We start from the raw sequence: 20,281 nt of genomic DNA, 5'->3' as shown, positions 1-20,281 counted from the left end.
CGGGGCTGCGCCAGGCTTACACACTGGGCAGCCTTTCAGGCCGGCTGCCCGCCCCATCCTGGCCACTGCCTGCACACCCGTGGACAGGAAGGTGCTCTGCCGTGGCCGATAATGCCTCCAGGGAGAAGGATGGAGAGCAAGCGCTGGTGATGCTGTAAGGGAGCAGACAGCGTGGCAGGACCGAACGGGGCCAGAAACTGCATGGCACGGTCAGCATGGGAGCAGACAGGAAACTCCACTGTCAGCTACACTTCTCACCAAAATTCACTTTGAAAGCTCAACAGAAAGTTTAGGCTATTAATGCAGCTGAAGAACAGCGCTGCAGGGCCAGGCTCCTGCACACAGGTGGGGAATCACAGCCAAGGGACTTCTGAGATTCAAGGGAAATGGAAACAAGGAAGACAGAGAGTCCAACATTTCAGAACTGCAAGTCACCTTCTCTCACCTTCTCATTTTCTGCACCAATCCTGCTACAAAGGTTTGGGCTGGCCCACAGCCTTTGCTGGGTACAAGGAAAAGCTGCTTGTGGTCATCTTCTGAATGCTAGCAAATGAGGCAACCCCTCCCACACCCAGCAACACATCAAAATCGTGATGGGTCCCTTTGTGCACCAGGACTTGCAGTCTCCAGATGCAACCCCCTTGTCATTGAAGAGGACAGCCCCAGGCTGCCCCCGAGCTGGGGACCACACCAGCTGCCCCTGCCCTGAAGCCAAGCGGAGGACCAGGGCTCACAACCGCAGCAGCAGCAGCATCCACACCGCTGCAGAGGGTCGGAGGCTGTGCGATGCGCAGCGATGCACAGGGATACACAGCAGCAGCAGCTCAGCCCAGCCTTCAAGGAAATCCTCCTCTTCGGGGGAAGGTTGCTAAGCAGCCAGGAGGGGATGTGGCCACGGGAACCGGAGATGGTACTTTCCTTTCTGCGGGCATCAGTCCAGAGAGCTGACAGCAGCTCGGACAACGCGGCCAAGCAGACGAGCCCGGAGCCCCACAGCGCGGCCCCAGCAGGACCTGTCCCAGCTCCCAGCTCAGCTGCTCCAGGGGCAGCCATGGCCACAAACAAAGGACGAGTCCTCGGCTGGCATGAGCTGTTGGAGCCGGGAGAAGACCGACAGGTCTGGTTTTATTATCTCTGCATCAAATCAGCTCTTTGGCTGGACCAGCAGCACAAGGCAGAGGAGGGTCTCTGAACTCCCCCTGGCATGAGCCAGGCAGCTGCTCCCTGGTCGGGTGCTGCAGGATCTGACATGAGGAGCCAGAAGGGAGCATCCTCGTCTGCTTGAGAGGAGGAGGGTGGAGATGGGCTGCAGCTGCCCAAGACTACATGGTCCCTATAAGTCAACCATGGTGCAAAGCCTTCCAGGACCAACCATGTGAAACCAGTATCCTCTGGCTGCTTTTAACATCTCCCACTTCCAAACCCTGTCATCATCACCTCCAAGGCCAACGGTAGCTAGAAAAAAGCCTGAGGTTTTTCCTCCCCACCCCGCTCCCCCATCGATGCCCAGGAGCACCAGCCCGCAGTGCATGGGAGAGGCTGCCCTTACCTCTGGGCATCGGGCTGGGAAATGGCATTGACAACAGCCTCCACCGCTGTGTCAAAGAGCTCCGGGTCCTGCAGAGAGGTGAAAGCTGCCTGGATCAGGTTCTCGCAGTCCATCAGCGGGATCTCCAGCTGCACCCAGCTGGAGAAGCACTTCAACACCTTCTGCTTGATGAAACCCGGGGAGTCCTGCTGCTGCAGCAGCTGCTCCAGCAAAGGGAAGACGGAGCCGCACTCCTGCGCCAGGACGCTGCGTACCTGGCCCTTGCGGTACTGCGGCAGGCGGCTGGTCTGAAACTCCTCGGGCAGCACCGTCAGCAGCTCCAGCAGCGCCAGGCACCGCGCTCGCCCATCCACGTTGGAGTCCTCTGCCTGGAACATGCGCACCATGTCTGCCACGGCGCAGGGCCAAGCCTCCGGCATCATGCTGAGCGCCAGGGAGGCCAGCGCCACGCACAGCCGGGTCAGCACGATCTTGGAGCCGCTGGCAAAGCGGGTGATGTGGGTGAAGAGCTGCGACTTGAGGCTCTCGTACTGGTCGGCTGGGATGTCATTCCAGTAACGGGAGATTTTAATGTGCAGAGCGCTGGCTCCGAAGTACTGGATCTCGGGCACCTTGTCCATGTGGAGAAGCAGCCAGCTGAAGTGCCACGCCTCGGGGGAAACCTGCGCCTGCATCAGCCATTTCTGAGCCAAGTTCTTGTTCTCGATGTTTGGGTCATAATACAGCTGATGGAGAGCCTGGAAGAGAGAGGGAAGCATCCTAGAGCAGCTGAGGAGCACCACCGTGGCCGGTCCCGCCAGGGGAAGGCTCATCGGGAAGGCTCATCGGGACAGAGCCCAGTGCCCGGGCTGCCCGCCAGCCACTGCCCTGCCAAGCCAGCCTCCCTCCTCGCATCAGACTGCGTTAGCTGGCCTCCCTCCTTGGACCCTCGGCAAAGCGAGAGCAATCTGGCAGCCGGCGAGGACCTGCAAAGCATTCTTCCCCTCCTCCTCTCATGCTGCACTCTGGAAATTTCTTTTCCTTAGTCATCTCCCATCCTCGCCTTCACTCATGCCGAACCTGCCTGCTTCCCTGCTGATGCACCGTCACTGGGGTGGGTGCAGGACCCCTCTGCCTGCACGAGGGCTGTAAGGGACACGGCACACCAGCACTCCTGCCTTCCACCCACACCCGCTCTCAGAAAGGTGCTGTGGATGCACTGGCTCTCAGAAAGCACGTGTGGCCCAAAGCTTGCATCCAGGAGCCCAAGGAACACAAGAGCTGCTGCAGATATCTTCGTCTGTCAGGTTGTACAGAGCCCTGGAAACCCACAGTCACTAAACTCAGGGATTAATCCCTCCACAGAGTCCCTCTGAAGTATTCCCAAACCCGCCCAGTTACAGCTGAGCCAGGAGAGCTGGCATCTAACCCTGCCTCTGCTCCCCGCTCCCGTGACAGTCTAGGGCTGCTCACTCCATCTCGCCGTATGGAGAAGGCGAACATCACTTACCTGCTCCGACAGCTTTGGGAGATCTAGTTACTGCTTTGCAGAACCCAGATCCACGTGAACAGCCTCACGCAGGCCACAACGCTTTATTTGCAGAGGAACAGTATATAGATCTTAAGGCCAACACCAATTAGTTACTTATCCTGAGCGGGTGCAACTGGTAACGAGTGATGCCCTCGCACACGGAGGGGGAGAGTAACTACCCCTTGCCTGAACTCCATCTTCCAGCAGCAAGGTTTTCTGCCTGGCACAGTGCGTTTCATTTCAAATCGCTGACTGCACACGCCAGGAGCAAGGAAAAGCAATGGCATTTGTCAGGCTATCAGGCACCCATCGCACCCCACCAGCAAATCAGAGGATGATTCCAGCAGGTGCAGAGGATTTTTTGTGTCCCCATCCTGGCTCCAGGTCTCAAATATCCTCCTCCTCCCCCCTAAAAAGTTCTATGAAATTCTTGTGTGGCTCTTGTACGCAGGAGAGGATTTAAACCCTATTTTTAAGCATGCAGAGCTGGCAGCCTGGGGCACAGGAACAAGCTTCCCAAGCAAGTGCTTGTGCCTCCAGCTGCTTCCCAGCACAAGACCAAAGAGCAGGACAAAATGGCAGGAACCTTACAGAGCTGGCATTGCCTGGGCCATCATTTGAAACGCCTCTGTTCAAGACTTTGTGGCGGGGAAAAATGAGGATAACCTCTTTGTAAGAAAGAAAGAGGTTATGAAGTACGTCGTAGGAGACAGAGCCAGCCAACACGGGCTGCAGAGGGACAGGCGTCTGTCCCACTAAAAGATGTATCCTGACACAGAAAAGGTTAACCCTAGACAAGCACGACACGGGGAGAGAGAAATCTGTCCTGACAGAGTGGCCAAGGGGAGCCCATGAGTTAGCAGCAGCTAGCTGAAACCTTGCTCTGTTCCCAGTTATCCTGGACTTTTGCCCGAAGCATCACTCAGCTGCTGGGACAGAGGTAAGTGCTGTCATCCCCTCCCATCAAAGCAAGAATTTACTTCACTATTGAGCAGTAGCTGCAGATGTGCTAAAAGCTCAACCACTCCTGGGGGTAGGAACCTGGCTCCTACCCCTGCTCTTTTGCTAAGGACTGAGTCATCCTGCAGCAGGGCTTGAGCTGGAGCTCCCAACTATCTCCTCCATTACTGGCTCAGTCTCTTACTTGCTTTTGTCAGAGCTTGCTGTTTATTTTCTTTCCAAAAGAAATCTCACTTGAGATTCCCAGAGTTGGTGACAGCTCACTCTTTCCCTTCCCCGCTTGCTGGGCACCATCACACGGTGCAAAGGCCAGCAGTGGTCCCCTCTGCCGGCTCCCCAGCCCGGGACCCTTCCCCACCTCCTCCCAGCCTCTCTGTTTACACCCCCACGCATTCCCTAATTAATTGATTTCTTCAATTTTGAATAGTCTTCCTGCTAACACTTAGAAAATTGTGGGGAGAAAAAAATCCCTATGCATCATATATTACGAGGCACAACGTGTACATATGCCCCAGGAGCCCTAACCTCTAACCCAGTATGAGGTTTGCAAAGCACGGACCTCACCATGTGCGGAGGATGGACCTGGCCTCCAGCGCTGGATTTTCAACCCACAAGCGCTCCAGCCACTCACCTCTGCTGGCTACAGGGCTGCTGCTTCACGGTCTCACACTGGGGAGATGCGCAGGCAAAGCATGGCACTGCGCACACTCTGGGCGCACCGAAGCGAGCCCCTGGAGCGATGGGCACGCGGGGCGAGCCTTACACAGCATCCCAGGTGACGGGGAACGTGGCGGGGCAGCAGAGCGGCGGCTGGCGGACGCAGCCTGCCTGCCGGGAAGCAGCTGTGGGCTCAACCTCCCGCCTGGCTGGGGCTGCCGGCGCTGCTGGCTAAGGTCTGATCCTGCCAACGCCTCCAAGCAAGCAGAGCCCGGTGCTTTCATGGGATCAGCCGACTGAAGGGAGAGGTGCGAGCAACCAGGCAGAGCCCAGCACGAGGCTGAGGTGTGAGCATCCTGCACGTAGCCCCGGCAGCAGAGACTCCAGCACTGTCTATGCCAAGAAAACGGCTGCTGCATCGTAACAACGGCAAAGAGGGAGCACTATCGTAGATGCTCCCCTCGATGCTCATGCTGGGGAGACGTCACTACCACTGCATTAGAGGAACGGTGAGCAATTGGGTCGCGAGACCCCTCCCCAGGCAGGGCCAGCTTTCCAGCCACGCGGACGGCTTTTCCACCACCACCACCCCAGCACCTCGCCTGCACCCCTCATGCTCCACCCTGCATGCAGTGCCCGCGGTCACCAGTGAGCACTCTGGAGAGGCGTCCATCGCCCAGCAACACCACCCCAGAGTCCTGCTCCTCCCTCAGGGAAACCCTGGGGAGGTTTCCAGCAGAGGCCCCCAGGGACGTGCGCTGGAGCCTCCACTGCTCAGCACCTCGGGAAGAGAGGGTGAGTGGCAAGATGAGAAAGTCTACCAACTACACTAACTTATTCAGAAGATGGAAACAAAGCTGACATTGAAGAGTGATGCTGCAAGCTTTTGGAATTCACAAGAATATTCTGGACTGGCCGTGGCGGCTCCTGGCCGGAGCACAGCTGTTCCTGCCTGCGTGCAGGATGCCAGGTAGAGAGGCAAGGCAGCACGTGCCCTGGGGCTGCCAACAGCACGCCCCATCTGGTGCTCTACACGGTACGGGAGAGCTTTCCAGAGGACCTCCAAGGATGGCCATCAATACTGGGACCATCCTAGCCCACCTCAAAGCAGCAGATGAAACCCCTGGGAGAAGACTAGGCTCTCTCCCTAGCCTACCACGCACATTGGCTGAGTACCATCCTCTGCTGAGAGCGTGGGACAGGAGGCTGCAAGGCACTGTGCCCTGCAGAAGGGTACCTGAACACCCGGCACACTCCTCCCCAGCAAGGAAAGGCACCGTCCTCATCCCAGAGGCAGGCACTGACACCGGCTGCTGTTGGACTTTGACATCACCGTGCCAGCCAGCGCTCTCAGGCCCATCAGGAAGTGCTGGAGATGACGAGGGGAACTCATTAGTGCCAGGAGGGAGAAGCAGAAGGCATTAAATCGGGCAGCGATATCTAACAGGGAGGCTTTGTGCATTCTGATTTGAGTGGGTGGCTGACACCAGACCTGCCTCCTCTGCAATTAGACCTGTAACGTGAGAGCTGGTAAACAGCCTGGCTGTCAGCTATGCCCTTTGGCCAGGGAAGGAGCTTTCTCCAACATCAGCTCTGCTTGGCTGAAAATAATTCAAGCTTGTTTTGATGGCTTTTCCCTGCTCTAAAAAGCTGCGGCCAAAGCCTCAGTTAGGCTCTAGTCGCTGGAGCGGCATGAGCCCCTCAAGAGAGCCAGAAGCAAGCTGCCTTGGGGCAGGGGAGCTTGCCCAAAAGGCACGGGTCAGAGGTCCCATGCTGGTCACTTTGTGGAGGAGGAGGTGGAGGAGGACCAGTCCAAGGAGAGTTACTGCCAAGCAAAGGCACCTGATCTTAGGTTGCACTCTGGTATCATGAGGGAAAAGGAGCTGCTACAAGCCCAGAATCTCCCAGCCCTCACCCCTCGGAGCTTCTGCAGGGAGCCCAGAGCCAGCAGGCTGTCTCCCTGTCTGCACCGCGTAAATACGTTAACATAGGGTCCCCAGCAGAGAGGTGTTGTGTCTGTACCATTTGTGGGGTTACAAGAGGAGCCCCAGACACGTGGCTCTGGCCCCACAGAGTGGGAGTGTGCTGCCTGCCATTCTTGGGGGCTCCATGGGGAGACGGGTCCCCTCCAGGGGCCAGTCTGCTTGAGCAAACGGAGCTGACAGCGGGTACAGCCCTGAGGTCTGCATCCTGGCAGGGGAAACAGCAAGCTGCAAAACATATTCCTGTTCTGCTCCTTGCCCCGTGCCCACAGCTGCGGCATGCCGGGGGCGGCGGTGGCCACGGCCCCTCGGCAGCCACCAGCCTTCTTCCAGCAGGACCCCCCGGGAAGCCTCCCGCTGCAGTCTCTCGCTGTCCTTTCTAGCTGAACGCGCTCGCACCGCCAGCGCTCCAGGCCTGCAACAACACAGCCATTACCGTGGCTCTGCCGAGCGAAGGGAACGTCATCCCTGCCTCCCCTCGCCCCGCAGCAGCCGTCCTCCCCCTGCCACGGCAGGGCAGGCTGAGCAGCCAGCAGCCCTGGGAAGGTGGCAGCCTGCCGAAGCGCCGAGGATAGCAAATGGATGCAAAATAAAGCAGTGTGTGTGCTGCCAGGCATTGCTGCTCTTGCTCAAGGCACCCACACTTTGCCAGCAGTCCCAAAGAACGGGGTTTTTTTCCCCCCTCCTAAGAAGTGCTGCCACTTCGCAGCCCCTCTTTGAGCCCAGCTTGCCAACACCGAGTCCTCGGCTGTCCGGAAGGGGCTGCAGCCCAGACGCAGCTCGGCAGCCACGGCATCCCTCCCGCTGCTTCACTGCCAGCAGCCCTTTGCAGAGAACGGCGTGGTCCCCAGCAGGGACGGGGGATGTAGGAGATGCATGTGCTCTCAGTGGTGGTGGCCAGGGGCCTGCACAAGCAAAGGGTGAGCAGAACCAGAGAGGAACCCTGGGAGCGCAGAGCCCAGGATGAGTTGCAAGGGTGATCCGAACACCCGTGCCCACCATCTCGTGTTTATACCCATCACTTCGGTGAACGAGTTCACAAGCGTTTTGAGAGAGGAATCCCTGCTGGCGCCCAGGCACCAATCCCACCCATTCCCGCTCTGTAAGATGTTGGAGCTGAGAAGAGGCTCCAGTGATGGCCCTTGTAGGGCACAGCCGAGCCCTGGCAAACACAAGGTGCTGCCCTCTCATCCCATCACCACCACGCCACAGGAAGGAGCAAGGTGTTCAGCCAGGGTTGGCTCTGGGTCAAATCTGCTTCTGCAGTGAAGATCTGCTTAAACACTAAACAAGGTGAGTCCTCGCTTCCCTCAGTTTTGCAAGAATCTCCTCTCCCGAGGCCCCTAACTTACCATCCCCGGCATGGCTGCCACATCTCGCATACATGGGCTGCCTCTAAGGAAAAAGTGGCCAAGCCGCTGCCAGCGGTGCACCATATAGGGGATGCCATTCCCCCACCCTGACGTATCCGTAATTCTCTTGATCAGGTTTCTGAAGACAAGCAATAACCTTTTTCTGAAGAAAGCAGATGCACTTGGGTTTCTCCTCCCCATCCTCCCGGGTGGAAGGCAGCCCCGGCAGCTGTCACATCCCCAAGGCTCAACATCTCTGAGGAGCGGTGATCAAAGCCACCTCTCTCCTGTCATGGTAGGCTCCGGATGTCAGCTCCATGACACCCCGCCTACCCATCCTGCTGGAGAGACTCTGTGCATTCATCAGGCATCTCCAGAGAGGCACACGGCAATCTGGAAGGCCCAGAGATGCCAGACCGCTAATGTGCTAGGGAAAAGACGTCAGTGAATATTACAAACACCCCAGAGGATGAGAGGCAGGCCAAGGGAGGAAAGACCTGGAAGGAATCAGACAAAAAAAGAGGGCAAGAGCAGGCACTTGGGAAATTCACGGACGAATGGCACTGCCTTCTTTCTTATTTCAAAAAGGGGGATACTGCTGGGGCAGATTCAACTGCACTGAAAACAGGTAAAGAGGGTCTCGCATTCCTCTTCTCCTGTCCAACACCACAGTGTTAGGGGCTGCCTGACCTGGGGGAGACCAAAAATGCAAGGCACAAGTCCTGCTTGTGCACTGCTCCTCCGAGACGGACACAGCCAGCAGGGACCGAACGTCTGCAATCCATCTTCACCAGAGCAGGGTTCATACTGCAGCAGGAGCGTCGCCTCCCCAGGGCAGTGTCACCCCATCGCCATGCTGTCAGTCACGCCGGGGACAGCCCCTGGGCACGCAAAAGCGCATGCAGGTCACGAACCAGATTGCACCGTTTAGGCACCAGGAGGCCAAGCATCCTCGCAGCCTGAAGCCCTCGGCTTGCCCAGCCTTCCCTTCCCTCCGACCCCTCCAGCTGCAGCAGCAGAGCCCCGCTCAGCAGCAGGTGCAGGGGAAGCAGAGCCAGCCCGGAGCTGCCGGCCACCCAGCAGGTCCGCACAGCACGGCCACGCCAGCCTGCTATAGCTGTGCCAAAGCCAGAGCAGCATCTAGGTCAGGCTCAGAAGAAAACAAAAAGCAGCCCTCAGCTGGGACCACGGGACACTGACACAGTAACCGTACCGCAACGGTCCAGCCCCAGCGTGGCCCTGCTCCTTCCCTGTGTCACGGGAGAGCTCCCTATGGAAAAACGGAGCAAAAAAACAGAGGGAGCAACTTTCAGACGGCTCCTGAAGTGCAGCACCTGAACCTGACACCTCCTCAGGAACAGAGGCAGCTGCCTGCCTGCTGCCCGCGGGCTTTCAGACCTGCCGGCTGGCAAAGGGCAGCGTGGGCCCAGCCTACAGCATCCGCACCCTCCCACCTCCCTGCAACTGCTGGTCACAGCTGGAGGGATCTAACTGGCTCTCTCTGGCACAGGTCATGCTGGATAAACACAGTAATGATCCTCTTCAGCTACACGGGCACCCACAGCCCTGCGAAACTGCAGGGGCGTTTGCCCAGCCCACCGCATAATAAACAACGGTGAGGGTACAGAAGGATCTTCCAGGGATGTGAATCCTCTCCATGAAAACCATAAGAAGAGCGTGATGGGCATGGTCTCACCAGAGACTTCCCTGGCTACAACTGCCACATGTGATGACTTCCACTGCAGGTGACCTGGAGAGGCTTCAACCCCCTGACTTAAGAGATAACCAGCTCCTTACGCTGTTCCTAACCCCAGCACTTATCGCTAACTGACTCAGAGTGGAGTCAAACCCTGACTTTAATCAGTATTCAGTGTTATTAATAAAGCCACGCACAAAACCTGGCAGGCAGAAGAGCTCAGGCCAGTAGAAGCATCATTTATCTGCCAGCATCACCTCTGACAAAGCGGCTCTACCCACGAGCCCAGCTCCCAGCAAAGCCCACCTTTCCTTCGCTTTGTACCAGAAACACCCCACAGCCCTCCCTTGAAAAGACAGAGACAGGAGGGCTCCGAGCTGCTGAACCTCTGACTTTTTTCTGATCCCCCCCCCATTTCTTCCCCTGGGCAGGGACCGTGCTGCTGTCCCCAGGTCCCACCGCTGTCCACTGCCGCACCTTGAGAGGACACCAGTGAGATGGCAAAGCCTGCAGAGACCAGGAGAAGCCGGGCAGGCTGGGGGAGGGGAGCCGAAGCATCCTAGAGGGCATCTTTGCCTCCTCCCAGGCGGCAGGAGACTAAATCCAGAGCAGCACGGCGAGGGCGAGCTGCCTCTCGGCACAGCCCCACCTCGCCCAGCCAGCGCCGGGCGCCCCCCACCCTGGCACTGCCCACCCTTCCCGGGCAAGTGTGTGCTTCATTGTTGGTGCAAACAAAGGAGTGGTTTGTGTCTGCCGAAGAGAAAGGAAGTCGGGGGCAAAATCATCCAGCAGCCCTGGATATATGCAGATTAAGCTGCAGAAGGTTGCATTAATGTAGCATTTTCCAGACATCAGTTAATCCCCCCAGCCGCGCTCCGTCTCCCTGGCAGAGGTGGGCTGTGTGTCACCTGCGGCCACAAAGGCAACCGGCGCCCAGTTACAAACCTGACATCCCTGACCCGACACCTCCCGCGAGGCCGGGCAAGCTGCTGGGGAGGGATGGGTGTGAAACACAAGCCATGTGCCCACCAGCACGCCCGTGGGCATCACTTTGGCAAGGAACTCGGTCTATTCTCATCGAGGAAAAATGAGGACACTGGGATTCCCACTAGCTGTCTGGGGACCGAGCTATGGATCGACAGGCTGTCAGTCTCCAAGCAGATGTCTGGCTACAGGGTGAGTGGAAGGCAGAAGGGCTCTCTTGCTGTTTGCCCTTCAGGGATGCATCCTCTGCTTGCCTTGCCCCCATCACCTCCAAGACGGCCGAAGGGAAGGTTTTTGCTCGGCTGCCTCCCCGGGCGCTCGCTGGGGTGCCCTGCTCGGTCTCCGTGATGAACCCCAGGTCATGCGGGGGCTGCTCGGGGCTCTTCCCAGCAGCAGTGTGATGCTGGCAGCCCTCGGTTTGCTGTGGCCGTTTCCTGGACCCCAGGTTTCGGCAATCACGACCTCGCTCCTCTTTGCCCTGCAGCTGCTTAGGAGGACCTCGAGCATCAGCCAGGACCAAGGGGGCTGGATGCCACGTTTAGAAAGGCATCACTGGGCCATCCGCCCTCCGAAGGCTTTTCCCAACCGTAATTCCCAACAATTCCCAGCACCTGGCGAGAGTCCCTTCCCTGCCTGATGGAGACACCGATAATGTCGGGCTTCACATAGATGCTGCTCGTCCAGCAGCCAGGACTAGACCCGTAGGCTCTCCCTGCCCGGCGCTGCGGCACGGCGACCCAGAGGACGCCCGTCGGAGCACAACTCCTCCCTTCTGCTCCCATTTCTGCCACATCATTTTCCCTCCCCGGGCTGCCCCGGCGCACAGGAGCCGGCGGCTCCACCTCCCGCGCCGCGCACCGGACCCCCCTGGGCGCCCAGGCGGGTCCCCGCCGCCCCCGCTGCGGGCAGGGCGGGCAGGGCAGCGGGGATGCCGCCCCGCCGCCCTCCCCGGGCCCGGCACCGCCGAGCAGGTGTCGTGTCGTCCCCGTCCCCCCCTCCCGCCGAGCCGCAGCCCCCGCACCCCCGCGGCAGCATCAGCATCCCGCAGCCGCGTCCCCCCGCCCCGCCAACGCCGCGGGTGGGCTGGGTGGGCTCGGGGCGGCTCGCTCACCTTCTCCACGTTCTCCACGGTGAAGTCGAGGCCCTGCGGCGGCGGCGGCGGCGCCTCCGCCCTCCGCTCCATGGCTGCGGCGGCGCTCAGGAGGCGGCGGCGGCGGCGGGCAGGCGACAGCGGCGGCGCACGGGCAGCCGCATCGCGGCGGGACCCGCCTCCCCGCCCCGGCGAGGGCGGCGGCACCGGGACGGCTCGGCTCGGCTCGGCTCGGCTCGGCTCGGCTCGGCTCGGCGGACCGGCAGGGGCCCGAGGGACGGCCCGAGCGGCACCGCCGCCCCGCTCAGCTCCGGCACCGCCTCGCCCCGCTGCCCCGCAGGCGCGGCCGGGCAGCCCGGGACCTGCCGCAGCGCCGCGCCGCACGCCGGGAGCGGTAGTCCCGGCCCACGCGCGTCCCCTGCCGGGCACCGGGCACCGAGCGCCGCCCCTGCTCCCCACGCGTGGTGCGGGTAGTGCCGGCAGGAGCCCCGCTCAGCACCGCTTCCCACCCTCCCGCTGCCAGCCCACGGGTGTCAAACACGCCGGGCACCCCCGCCCCCCCCATCCCCATCACGGGCACACGCAGGGGTGGACACGCAGCCCATCGCTTTATTGCTACAGGAAAAGGCGACTGTACAAAAATAGAGTTTATCCCTCAAATTTTACAAATAATAGAAAAAGGGGGCTGGGGGCACGGGGCGCCGGGGCCGGGGCGCTGCCCAGGGCTTCACAGCAGCGCTGGGGTTAAATTACACCCGGTCCCCGGGGGCCCAAAGTCATAAATAGGAGCTGCCGCTCGAGAACAATAAATAAATAATTTAGAGTAATAAATAGTTTAGTGCCGCAGCACCGCGGGGGCAGCGGGGGGACCCTGCCACCCCCTTGGGAACTGGGCAGGGGTCCCAGCAGATGCCCATGCCCCGCTGCCCTGCGGAGCACTGGGGGCTGCTGCCAGGCCAGGTGTGGGTCCCCCACCCCGTGCTGGTGCAGTTTGGCCCCTCTGCACCCCTGTCCTTAGGGACACCCCCTCCCTGTAGGGCAGCTCCGGCCACTGCCAGCCCCAGGGTGCCCAAGGGGACAGGGAGGTTTTGCTCCCTTTCTGTCCCCCTCTGAAGCTTGGGCAACGCTTGGCCCTGGCTCCCCTAAAGCAGGGATGTGGAAGCACCAGTCCAGGCAGGGCGCAGGCAAGCTGGGCGCTGCTGGTGGACACCGGGGTGGCAGACCCCTGTGAGCAGTGGGGATGCTCCGTACCCCCTCCAGCTCCTCTCCCAGGGCCGAGCCGGGGTGCACCGAGGCAGGACCCGATGTCGCCAGCAGCACCAGCTGCTTGGCACTGAGCGGGAGGGGGCTCAGCTGCCCACCCCCCGTCACGGCTCCATCTTGCCTTGGTCCCTTGTGGCCACGTAAAACCAGGGGCACCGGCCTCTGCCAGACCCTCCCTCTGAGTGCCGGTGCCACTGTGCGTGGCAAGCCAGGGTCTGCCAGCGAGCTGGGGCCTGCTGGCGTGCGTCGAGCCAGGGCCGAGCCGGCGGCCCCCTCCTCAGCCGATGCAGCTGCACTCAGCCGCCGAGAGCTTCTCCACCGTCTGCCACGTGTTCTGCACGTCCATGAAGGAGACGGCCTCGTAGCGGGTGGGCCGGCAGCAGGGGTGGCTGAGGACCCGTTCCTGTGGCCCTGGGGCAATGAGCTGCTGCCGCAGCAGGCTGCCCAGTGTCAGGTCGTAGTTGCTGCGCGCCCGGTGGCAGGACCCGCTGCAGTACTTGAAGAGCACGATCTCGTCAGAGTTGAAGCCCAGGCCCAGGTCGCGCACCTTCACCATCAGGTTGCGGATGTGGCAGTTGCGCCCACGGGCCCCCCGCAAGGGTTTCCGTGCCCCCTTCTTGGCTTTGCCGGTGCCCGGCGGTGAGCGCTCGGCACGCAGCAGCAGGTCCTCCGCCAGCTCCGCAGCACCCGGGCCACCCATTGTCGCGTTGTCCCCTGCATGCAGAGGAGACGGCACCGTCAGACCCTATCCGGCACCCACTGCCCTCCTGAGGCCTGCTGAGCCTGCCTGTAGACCCCTCCTGACCACCCACCATGGTGCTGGCCGGGTGCCCATAGAGTGGTGGGGTAGGTGGGCACCCAGCCAAGCATCTTCTCATCCCCAGGGCTCTGCCACCATCCCCAGCATGAAGCACGGGGCCCCGTGTGTTCAGCACCCCCAGCCCCGATGTGTAGAGGCAGCCCTGCACGGGCTGGGGCTCCCCACAATGGCTCCCAACCTGCCCATGCCCCACGCTCAGGGCTACCATGCCCAGGCTGGGGGTCCTGCCCCAACACCCACCGTACAGGTGGCTCCAGGCAGCAGCGAGCGGTACCTCCACGCCATCCTCCACAGCCGGGCTGACGGTGGCCGTGCCCCGCGGCGTGGGGGCCGCATCCAGCGTCTCGTTGCAGTGTGGCGTTCGCAGGGTGCCCGCTGCCAGCCCGGCCAGCAGCGAGAGGATGGCGAGGAGACCCCACAGTGTCCCCTCCTGCGACAAAGCACAGCACAGCGGGGTGAGCCCTGACCAGGGGTCCCACACCAGGGACAAGGCTCCATGAGCTGGGGACGGGGATGGGGACGTGTGGTCCCAGCCATCACGGCCAGCCAGGCCTGGGCTCACCTTGGGCTGTGGGTGCGTGGTGGGTCCTGCAGGTCTCGGCTCTGGTGGCCCTCCTCGCTGCTCCATGCTGCCTGCAAGTGCAGAGGTGAGGGTCAGCGCCCACGCAGAGGGGACGGGGTGGGCATCAAGCTGGCCAGCTGGGAGCTGGCACACCTCTCCCCTGCCCCTGCCACACATGCAATCCCCTCCCTCCCCCCCCCAGCACCCTGCAACACCTCCTGTACCCCATGCATGACCCCCCCCACCCACTCCCCGCACAGCCAGGCACCTTCACCACCCCGTGCACCCATTCCAAGAGATTTGGCAGCTGGGGCGGCCCAGCCTTCGCCCAGCACCTCTCCTCAGGGGGACACAGCCACCTCCTTGCGCGAGCAGCCCGGGATGCCAGGCTGGGCTGCGAGGCAGCGGCTGGGGCTGGGAGCGCCGCGGGGGGGGCCCTTTCCCATGGCTCTTCCCTGGGAATGTTTTTCTTGCTCACAGTGGGAGCCTGACCTTGGAAACTCCAAATCCATTAGCGCAGGGTCCTCAGGTGCAGCCACCCCCTGGCCCTGTGCTGGCTCCCCAGCCCGCTGCCTGTGCTGAGCTGGGATGTGCAGCCCCAGAGCAGCCCGGGCGAGTGGGGCCACGAGGGGCAGGATGGGCAGACAGGTCCTGTGGGGATTCACCCCAACACCACTGCCCAGCATCCGTTGCCCCAACACACACAGAGGAATTTGGTCCCTGCCATGAATGGTCTCAGTGGAGCAGCAAGCGTGGTCTCAGGGGAGCGATGTCCCCCGGGAGGTCAGGGGCAACTCCCAGCCTGCAGCCACATGTTGCACCTCCTTCCCCAGCTCCCTCGGGGTGCAGGGAGGCCCCTGCGCCCCAGTGTCCCAAGCCAGGATCCCCCAGAGGTGGCCCTTGGCCCACCTGCTGCATCCCCTGTCTCTCGGGGTGGAACTGTCCCCTTGGAGCTCGGTGGCATCCTGCAGTGGGGAGTTCCCCTGTTCCCTCCATGGCTTTGCCCTGGCATGTCCCAGGTGCTTCCATAGCAAAGCTGGGATGGGACACGCTGCGGAGAGCGCTCCTCGCCAAAAAACTGAAGGGACATGGCTGGGCACCGCTGGGACAAGGAGACAAAATCAGTTCCCCCGTCCCCCCCAGCATCTCAGGGGATGGTCCCCAAGTCCTGATTGCCGCATCTGATGCCACCCTGCACTGGCCACACCGTGGCAAAGAGCTGTGATGGGCACTGCCAGGCCCATGTGCCTCCTCCGGGGGCCGTGCACCAGGCAGGATGCGTCCCCGGTGCAGGCAGGGCTGGCACCGGGCCCCCGGCCCTGCCAGCCGCCGCAGCCTGGCCAAGCACAGCCCACGCAGCACGTCGCTCCCGTGGCGGCCCGTGGCCCCGCGCCAGCCGCTGCCACCAGGTCATGGTTTTCCCAGGCCGACACCGCCGGAGGGGCCAGGCGAGGGTCCCCGCGCCCCGCTGGGAGGGGACGGGCCCCCCCGGTCTCCGCTCCCGCGGCCGGCCGCCCCGCCGCGGCCCCTCGGCCCCAGCATCCCGACGGGACGGCACGGGACGGGACGGGACGGGACGGGACGGGATGGGATGGGGTGGAGTGGGACGGGACGGAGCAGCCGGTGCAGTTCAGGCTTCTCCCGTCCGGCGGCAGCACGGCCCCGGGCTCTGCGGCGGGAGCGCTGCCGGCGGGAGCGCTGCCGGCGGGGCGCCGGGTGAGGGCAGCCTCCCTTTGCCCCCGGGAGCCCCGGCGCCGGGGCTACGGACGTGCCCCGCCAGCGTCTCCGCAGACACGGATCCCCGTCCCCGCGGGCAGCTCCCCGAACGCGCAGGACCGCAGCCCACGCTGGCCCCGCACCCCCGCTCGGCCCCTGCTTTCCCCCAGCGCGGGTAAGGCTGAGCCAAGCTCCTGGGCACCCCATGGGGGTGCCAGACCTGCACCCTCCGCGGCAGACCCCCAGCTCCCGCATGGGGGGGATCTGGCTGGGGTCTGCCCCTGCCACGGCTGCAAGCGCCCAGCTGGGCCATTAACAGGCACAGGAGCCCTTCCCAGGGTCAGGATCAGGCCCATCCGTGCGACACCCCCCCCCCCCCCCCCCCCCCCCCCCCCCCCCCCCCCCCCCCCCCCCCCCGCATGTGTCCCCCGCCCGGGGGCTGAACAGCGGCGTGCTGGGGTAATCCCTGTGCGGGTCACCCCACACCCACCCGTGCAGAGCCCCGGTGAGAGCCCCGCCGTGCACAGGACGCTGGGGGAGGCAGGAGCCACTCGCGAAGCGCATCTACGCGGGGCCAGCGGGTGCCCCAGCCGCGGGGTGAGGGTCTCAGCTCGTGGGCTGGCCGCTTTTGGAAGGGGGCTGTGCTGGGGCCTCGCTCGCCACTGCTCGCCGTGCCAGCCCCGCAGCCGCGGGTCTTGCCTGGCAGCGCGGGGGGATGCCCGGAGACCCCCACGGGCGCCTGCGGACACCGGTGGAGCCGGCGGAGACCCGGCATCCCACCGCGCTGCCCCTGGCAGGAGGAGTGACGGGGGGGGTCACAAATCAACCCCACGTGTGACGCGGAGCTGGCACCCGCCCCGCAAAGCCGTGGGAGGCCGGAGTCGGACACGTGGGGCACACGGGCGAGACCAAACTCGGCCCCAGCCCGGGGAAAGCAGAGCCGGGGGGCGCCGGGCAGTGCCGGCCCGGGCACCCCCGCCCCGGGGCTCTCCCCCGCCCACCGCCCGGGCAGCCGGGACACAGACCTGCCCGACGTGCCCAAAGGGCCGGGGCGGGAGCCCAGGGAAGAGGCGGGTGACACCGTCCCCGTGCCCCCCGGGCACCCGCAGCGGGGTCCCGCCTCTCCCCGCCCGGGCAGGGAACCCCGGCCCCGCCGCGGCCCCGAGCGCTTCCCGCCGCCGGGCCGGGCTCGGTACCCCGGGAGCCGCCCGGCGGGGACCTGCCCGGGGGCGGCCCGAGCCCCCTCGCCGCCCCGCGGGCATTGCCGGGGGGCGGGCGGCGAAGCGGGCCCCCCCCCGCCGCGTCCCCCCCTCAGCCCCGGTACGAGCCGCCGCCGAGGCCCGGCGCCGCCGGCAGGATGGGGCGGACGCTGCCGCCCGCCGCCCCGGCCCGCACTCACCGTGCCCGCGGCGGGGACCATCCCCCGGGCCGCCGCCGCCCCGCATCGCCTCCGCTCCCCGCCGCCCCCCGCCGCCCGCCGCCGCCGCGCCGGGGCGGGGCGCGGGCGGGGGCCGGCGCTGCCCCGCCGGCACCGGCACCGGCTCCCGCCGCTGCTCCCGGTGCCGCCGCCGGTGCCGCTCCCGCTGCGCCTCCGGGTGCGGGTCCCGGTCCCGGTGCGCCCCGGGGTGCGGTGCCGATGGGCGGACGCGCAGTGCGGGGCAGCGGCGGCTCCATCCCGCTCCCGCCGCCGCCGCCGGTGTCAAATTCCAGCCGCCGTCACCTGACCGGCGGGGCGGGCACCGGCACCGGCACCGGGACCCCGATCCGTACCGGCACCAGGATCCCGACCGGCACCCCGACCCGCACCGCAGCGGCAGCGGGACTCCGACCCGCACGGGCGCCGGGACCGCCCCGGGACCAGGACGGCACAGGGATCCCGCCAGCAGCAGGAGCCGCAGCCCGACCCGCATCAGCACCGGCTCCGCGCCGGGACCCGCACCGCCCCCGAGCTCCCGCGGAGACTCGCACCCCGCCGGGAACGGCACCGGGTCCCCCGGCGGCACCCGACCCCCGCCACCACCACCACCTGCCCGCCGGCCGACCCCCGGGCCGGCGGACACCTCTCGGCACCGCCGGGCGGGCAGACGGACACGCAGCCCGGACGGACGGACGCCCCCTGAGCGGGGCTCCCTGCCCCGACAGCCCGGTCCCAGCGCCGGCAGGACGGACACACCGGGGGACGAGTTCCGCCCTTGCCGGAGCGCTCCGGGAGCAGAGCTCCACGGGGACCCCACGCCCGGTGTCGCGGGGCAGAGCCCCACGCGGACCCCTTGCACACAGCGGGCCACCCGGGCCCGCGGGGACCCGGCGGCGATGGGTTTGGGGGGCAGGTCGGGGGCCATCGCGGCACCGCCTGGGCCGCGGCGGGGCCGGCCAGCGTCCCACGCACCCCGAGCCACCGCGGGCCACCGGTGTGCCTGGCGTTCACGTCCGGCCTCGCCGGAGGAGGAGTCCGGCCTCCCTGCCCTGCCTCCCAGCCCGCCCGCGCCCCGCGGCCACGGCCCACGGGGCGCCCCGCGGCCAGGTCCACGCCGGCCGGGCCACCCGCCGCCGGGCTCCTTACCTCTGCCGTCTCCCTGCCTCCCTCCGCCGGGGCCGTCGCAGGCCCCGGGGACATGGGGGCCGGCTGGCGAGCCGAGCCGAGCCCGTGCGAGTCCTTACGTCACCGCCCAGGGCCCTCCACGTCCATCCCGGGGCTCTCAAGTGCTCCTTGCAAACGTGCCAAATCCCAGGGCCGCCTCCGCTCGGCCCCGCTTCACACGTGCTCCCCTGGCCGGAGCCGGCCGCCGGGGCACAGCCCAGGCCGGGCAAGCCCCGCCGGGGCCAGCCCTCATGGCCCGCCGGCCCCCCGGGCCCTGCCTGCGGCGGGGTCCGGAGGCCTCCGGGCGGGCTGCGCGCCCCGGGACGCTGCCTGCCGTGTCATCTGCCCCGGCAGCGCTCGACCGCCTCGGCGCAACCTCCCCGGGCTTATATAACTCCCCGGCTGGAGCGGGGCCAGCGGCTCGATCACCGGCTGTGCCGCGGCTGCACTCCGGCCCCCGGTCGCCCGTGGGGTCTGCCCCGGCACCCGGGCCCCCCCCCACGTGGCGTTAACGGCTTCCCCGCTGCACGGCAGCCCCGACCCCACGGTCCGGTGGCGGGGAGGGCCTGCCGGTGCGTGCGAGCCACCAGCGGAGCCGGCCGCCTCGTCTTGTCTCATCTCGTCGGATTATCCAGCGTGGGGATGACAACTCCCGCGTCCCTCCTGCGGCATCACCTGCCAGGGAATGTGCTGACGCAAGCGGCGCCGGCTAAGCCGTCCCCGCCACCGCTAGCAGGGACGGTGGAGGTGGCACACGGCCTGGAACTGCTGCCCCAGCCCTGGTGTGGCACCGCATGGCCCTGGTCCCCTCCTGCTCCCAGCACAGGCAGCTTGGGCAAGCCTGTGGCCGTGGGTGGCTTCACGCCTGCGGGGGAGGGTGGGCTGCGTGGGAGGGTGGGCTCTGCTGTGGGGCTGCGCTGCCCCACGGCTGTGGCCTGAGGCTGCTCCCGTCCGTGATGCCCTCACGGGAGCTGGCAGAGGTGATGCCCTGGATGCCTTGGCCCAGCAGAGGTTTGGAGGCCCAGGAGCATCCCTGGGGGGGGATCAGCCGGGGAGCAGGGGATGGGGGACAGGGAACAGGATCCTCTGCTTTGCAGGGCTGCAGACTAATGGGGCTCCCTGCTTGGAAAGTTTCTGTGCGAGTGGCATGTCCTGCTCCGGGTTGCCTGGCTGTCCCCATGGGGCTGGGACTGGCCACAGCCCTGCCCATGCAGGGGGAGCTGCCCAGGAGGGGCTGCCAACGGAGGGGAGGGCTGCCTCCCCCACAGACAGCCCTCGGGGCTTGGAGACAGCCCCAGATGCTGGCTCACCCCAGGTGTTACCCCATCCCCTCCCACCTTCCCTGTGGGTTGGGCTGGTCCTCATGTCCCCAGGGCACAGCGGGAGCTGCTGTGAGTGTGATGCTGGGGGTGGGCAGGGGGCTGTGTGGGGCATGGCACAGGGGGATATCCAGGGGACTCCATACAGGAGGGCCCACGGTGTCCCTGGTCCTGTGAAAGAGGTGGCCGTGCAAAGCTGTGCAAAGCCTGGTCTCTGTCTTCTTCCAGGTGTTCCCCCTT

At 64.9% G+C, this 20,281-nt stretch overlaps 2 protein-coding genes across 4 annotated transcripts in view; both read right to left on the bottom strand.

Moving 5' to 3' along the window:
* Positions 1-11,873, bottom strand: part of IPO13 (importin 13) — a 32,457-nt gene extending 20,584 nt beyond the window's left edge. For both annotated transcript variants that reach the window (XM_050901280.1, XM_050901281.1), the window contains exons 1-2: positions 11,802-11,873; positions 1,550-2,286 (exon numbers count right to left, since the gene is read on the bottom strand). In XM_050901280.1, the coding sequence (XP_050757237.1) occupies positions 1,550-2,286; positions 11,802-11,873 (809 nt within the window). The remainder of the gene's footprint in view (positions 1-1,549; positions 2,287-11,801) is intronic.
* Positions 11,874-12,802: 929 nt separating this feature from the next.
* Positions 12,803-17,586, bottom strand: ARTN (artemin). Of its 2 annotated transcripts, XM_050901283.1 has the most exons (4): positions 17,541-17,586; positions 14,426-14,496; positions 14,104-14,293; positions 12,803-13,757 (listed from the first exon to the last, which is right to left on the bottom strand). In XM_050901283.1, exons 1-4 carry the CDS (start codon positions 17,584-17,586, stop codon positions 13,321-13,323), a joined length of 744 nt encoding a protein of 247 aa, XP_050757240.1. In that variant the 3' UTR covers positions 12,803-13,320. The 2 variants fall into 2 exon arrangements, with proteins under 2 accessions (XP_050757240.1, XP_050757239.1); XM_050901282.1 differs by lacking the exon at positions 17,541-17,586 and having other exon boundaries at positions 14,426-14,602.
* Between the last annotated feature and the right edge of the window lie 2,695 nt (positions 17,587-20,281).

Source organism: Gymnogyps californianus, chromosome 8 (assembly GCF_018139145.2).
Source record: "Gymnogyps californianus isolate 813 chromosome 8, ASM1813914v2, whole genome shotgun sequence".
In the NCBI taxonomy this organism is placed as follows: domain Eukaryota; kingdom Metazoa; phylum Chordata; class Aves; order Accipitriformes; family Cathartidae; genus Gymnogyps; species Gymnogyps californianus.
This window is presented reverse-complemented; position numbering and strand designations above follow the sequence as displayed.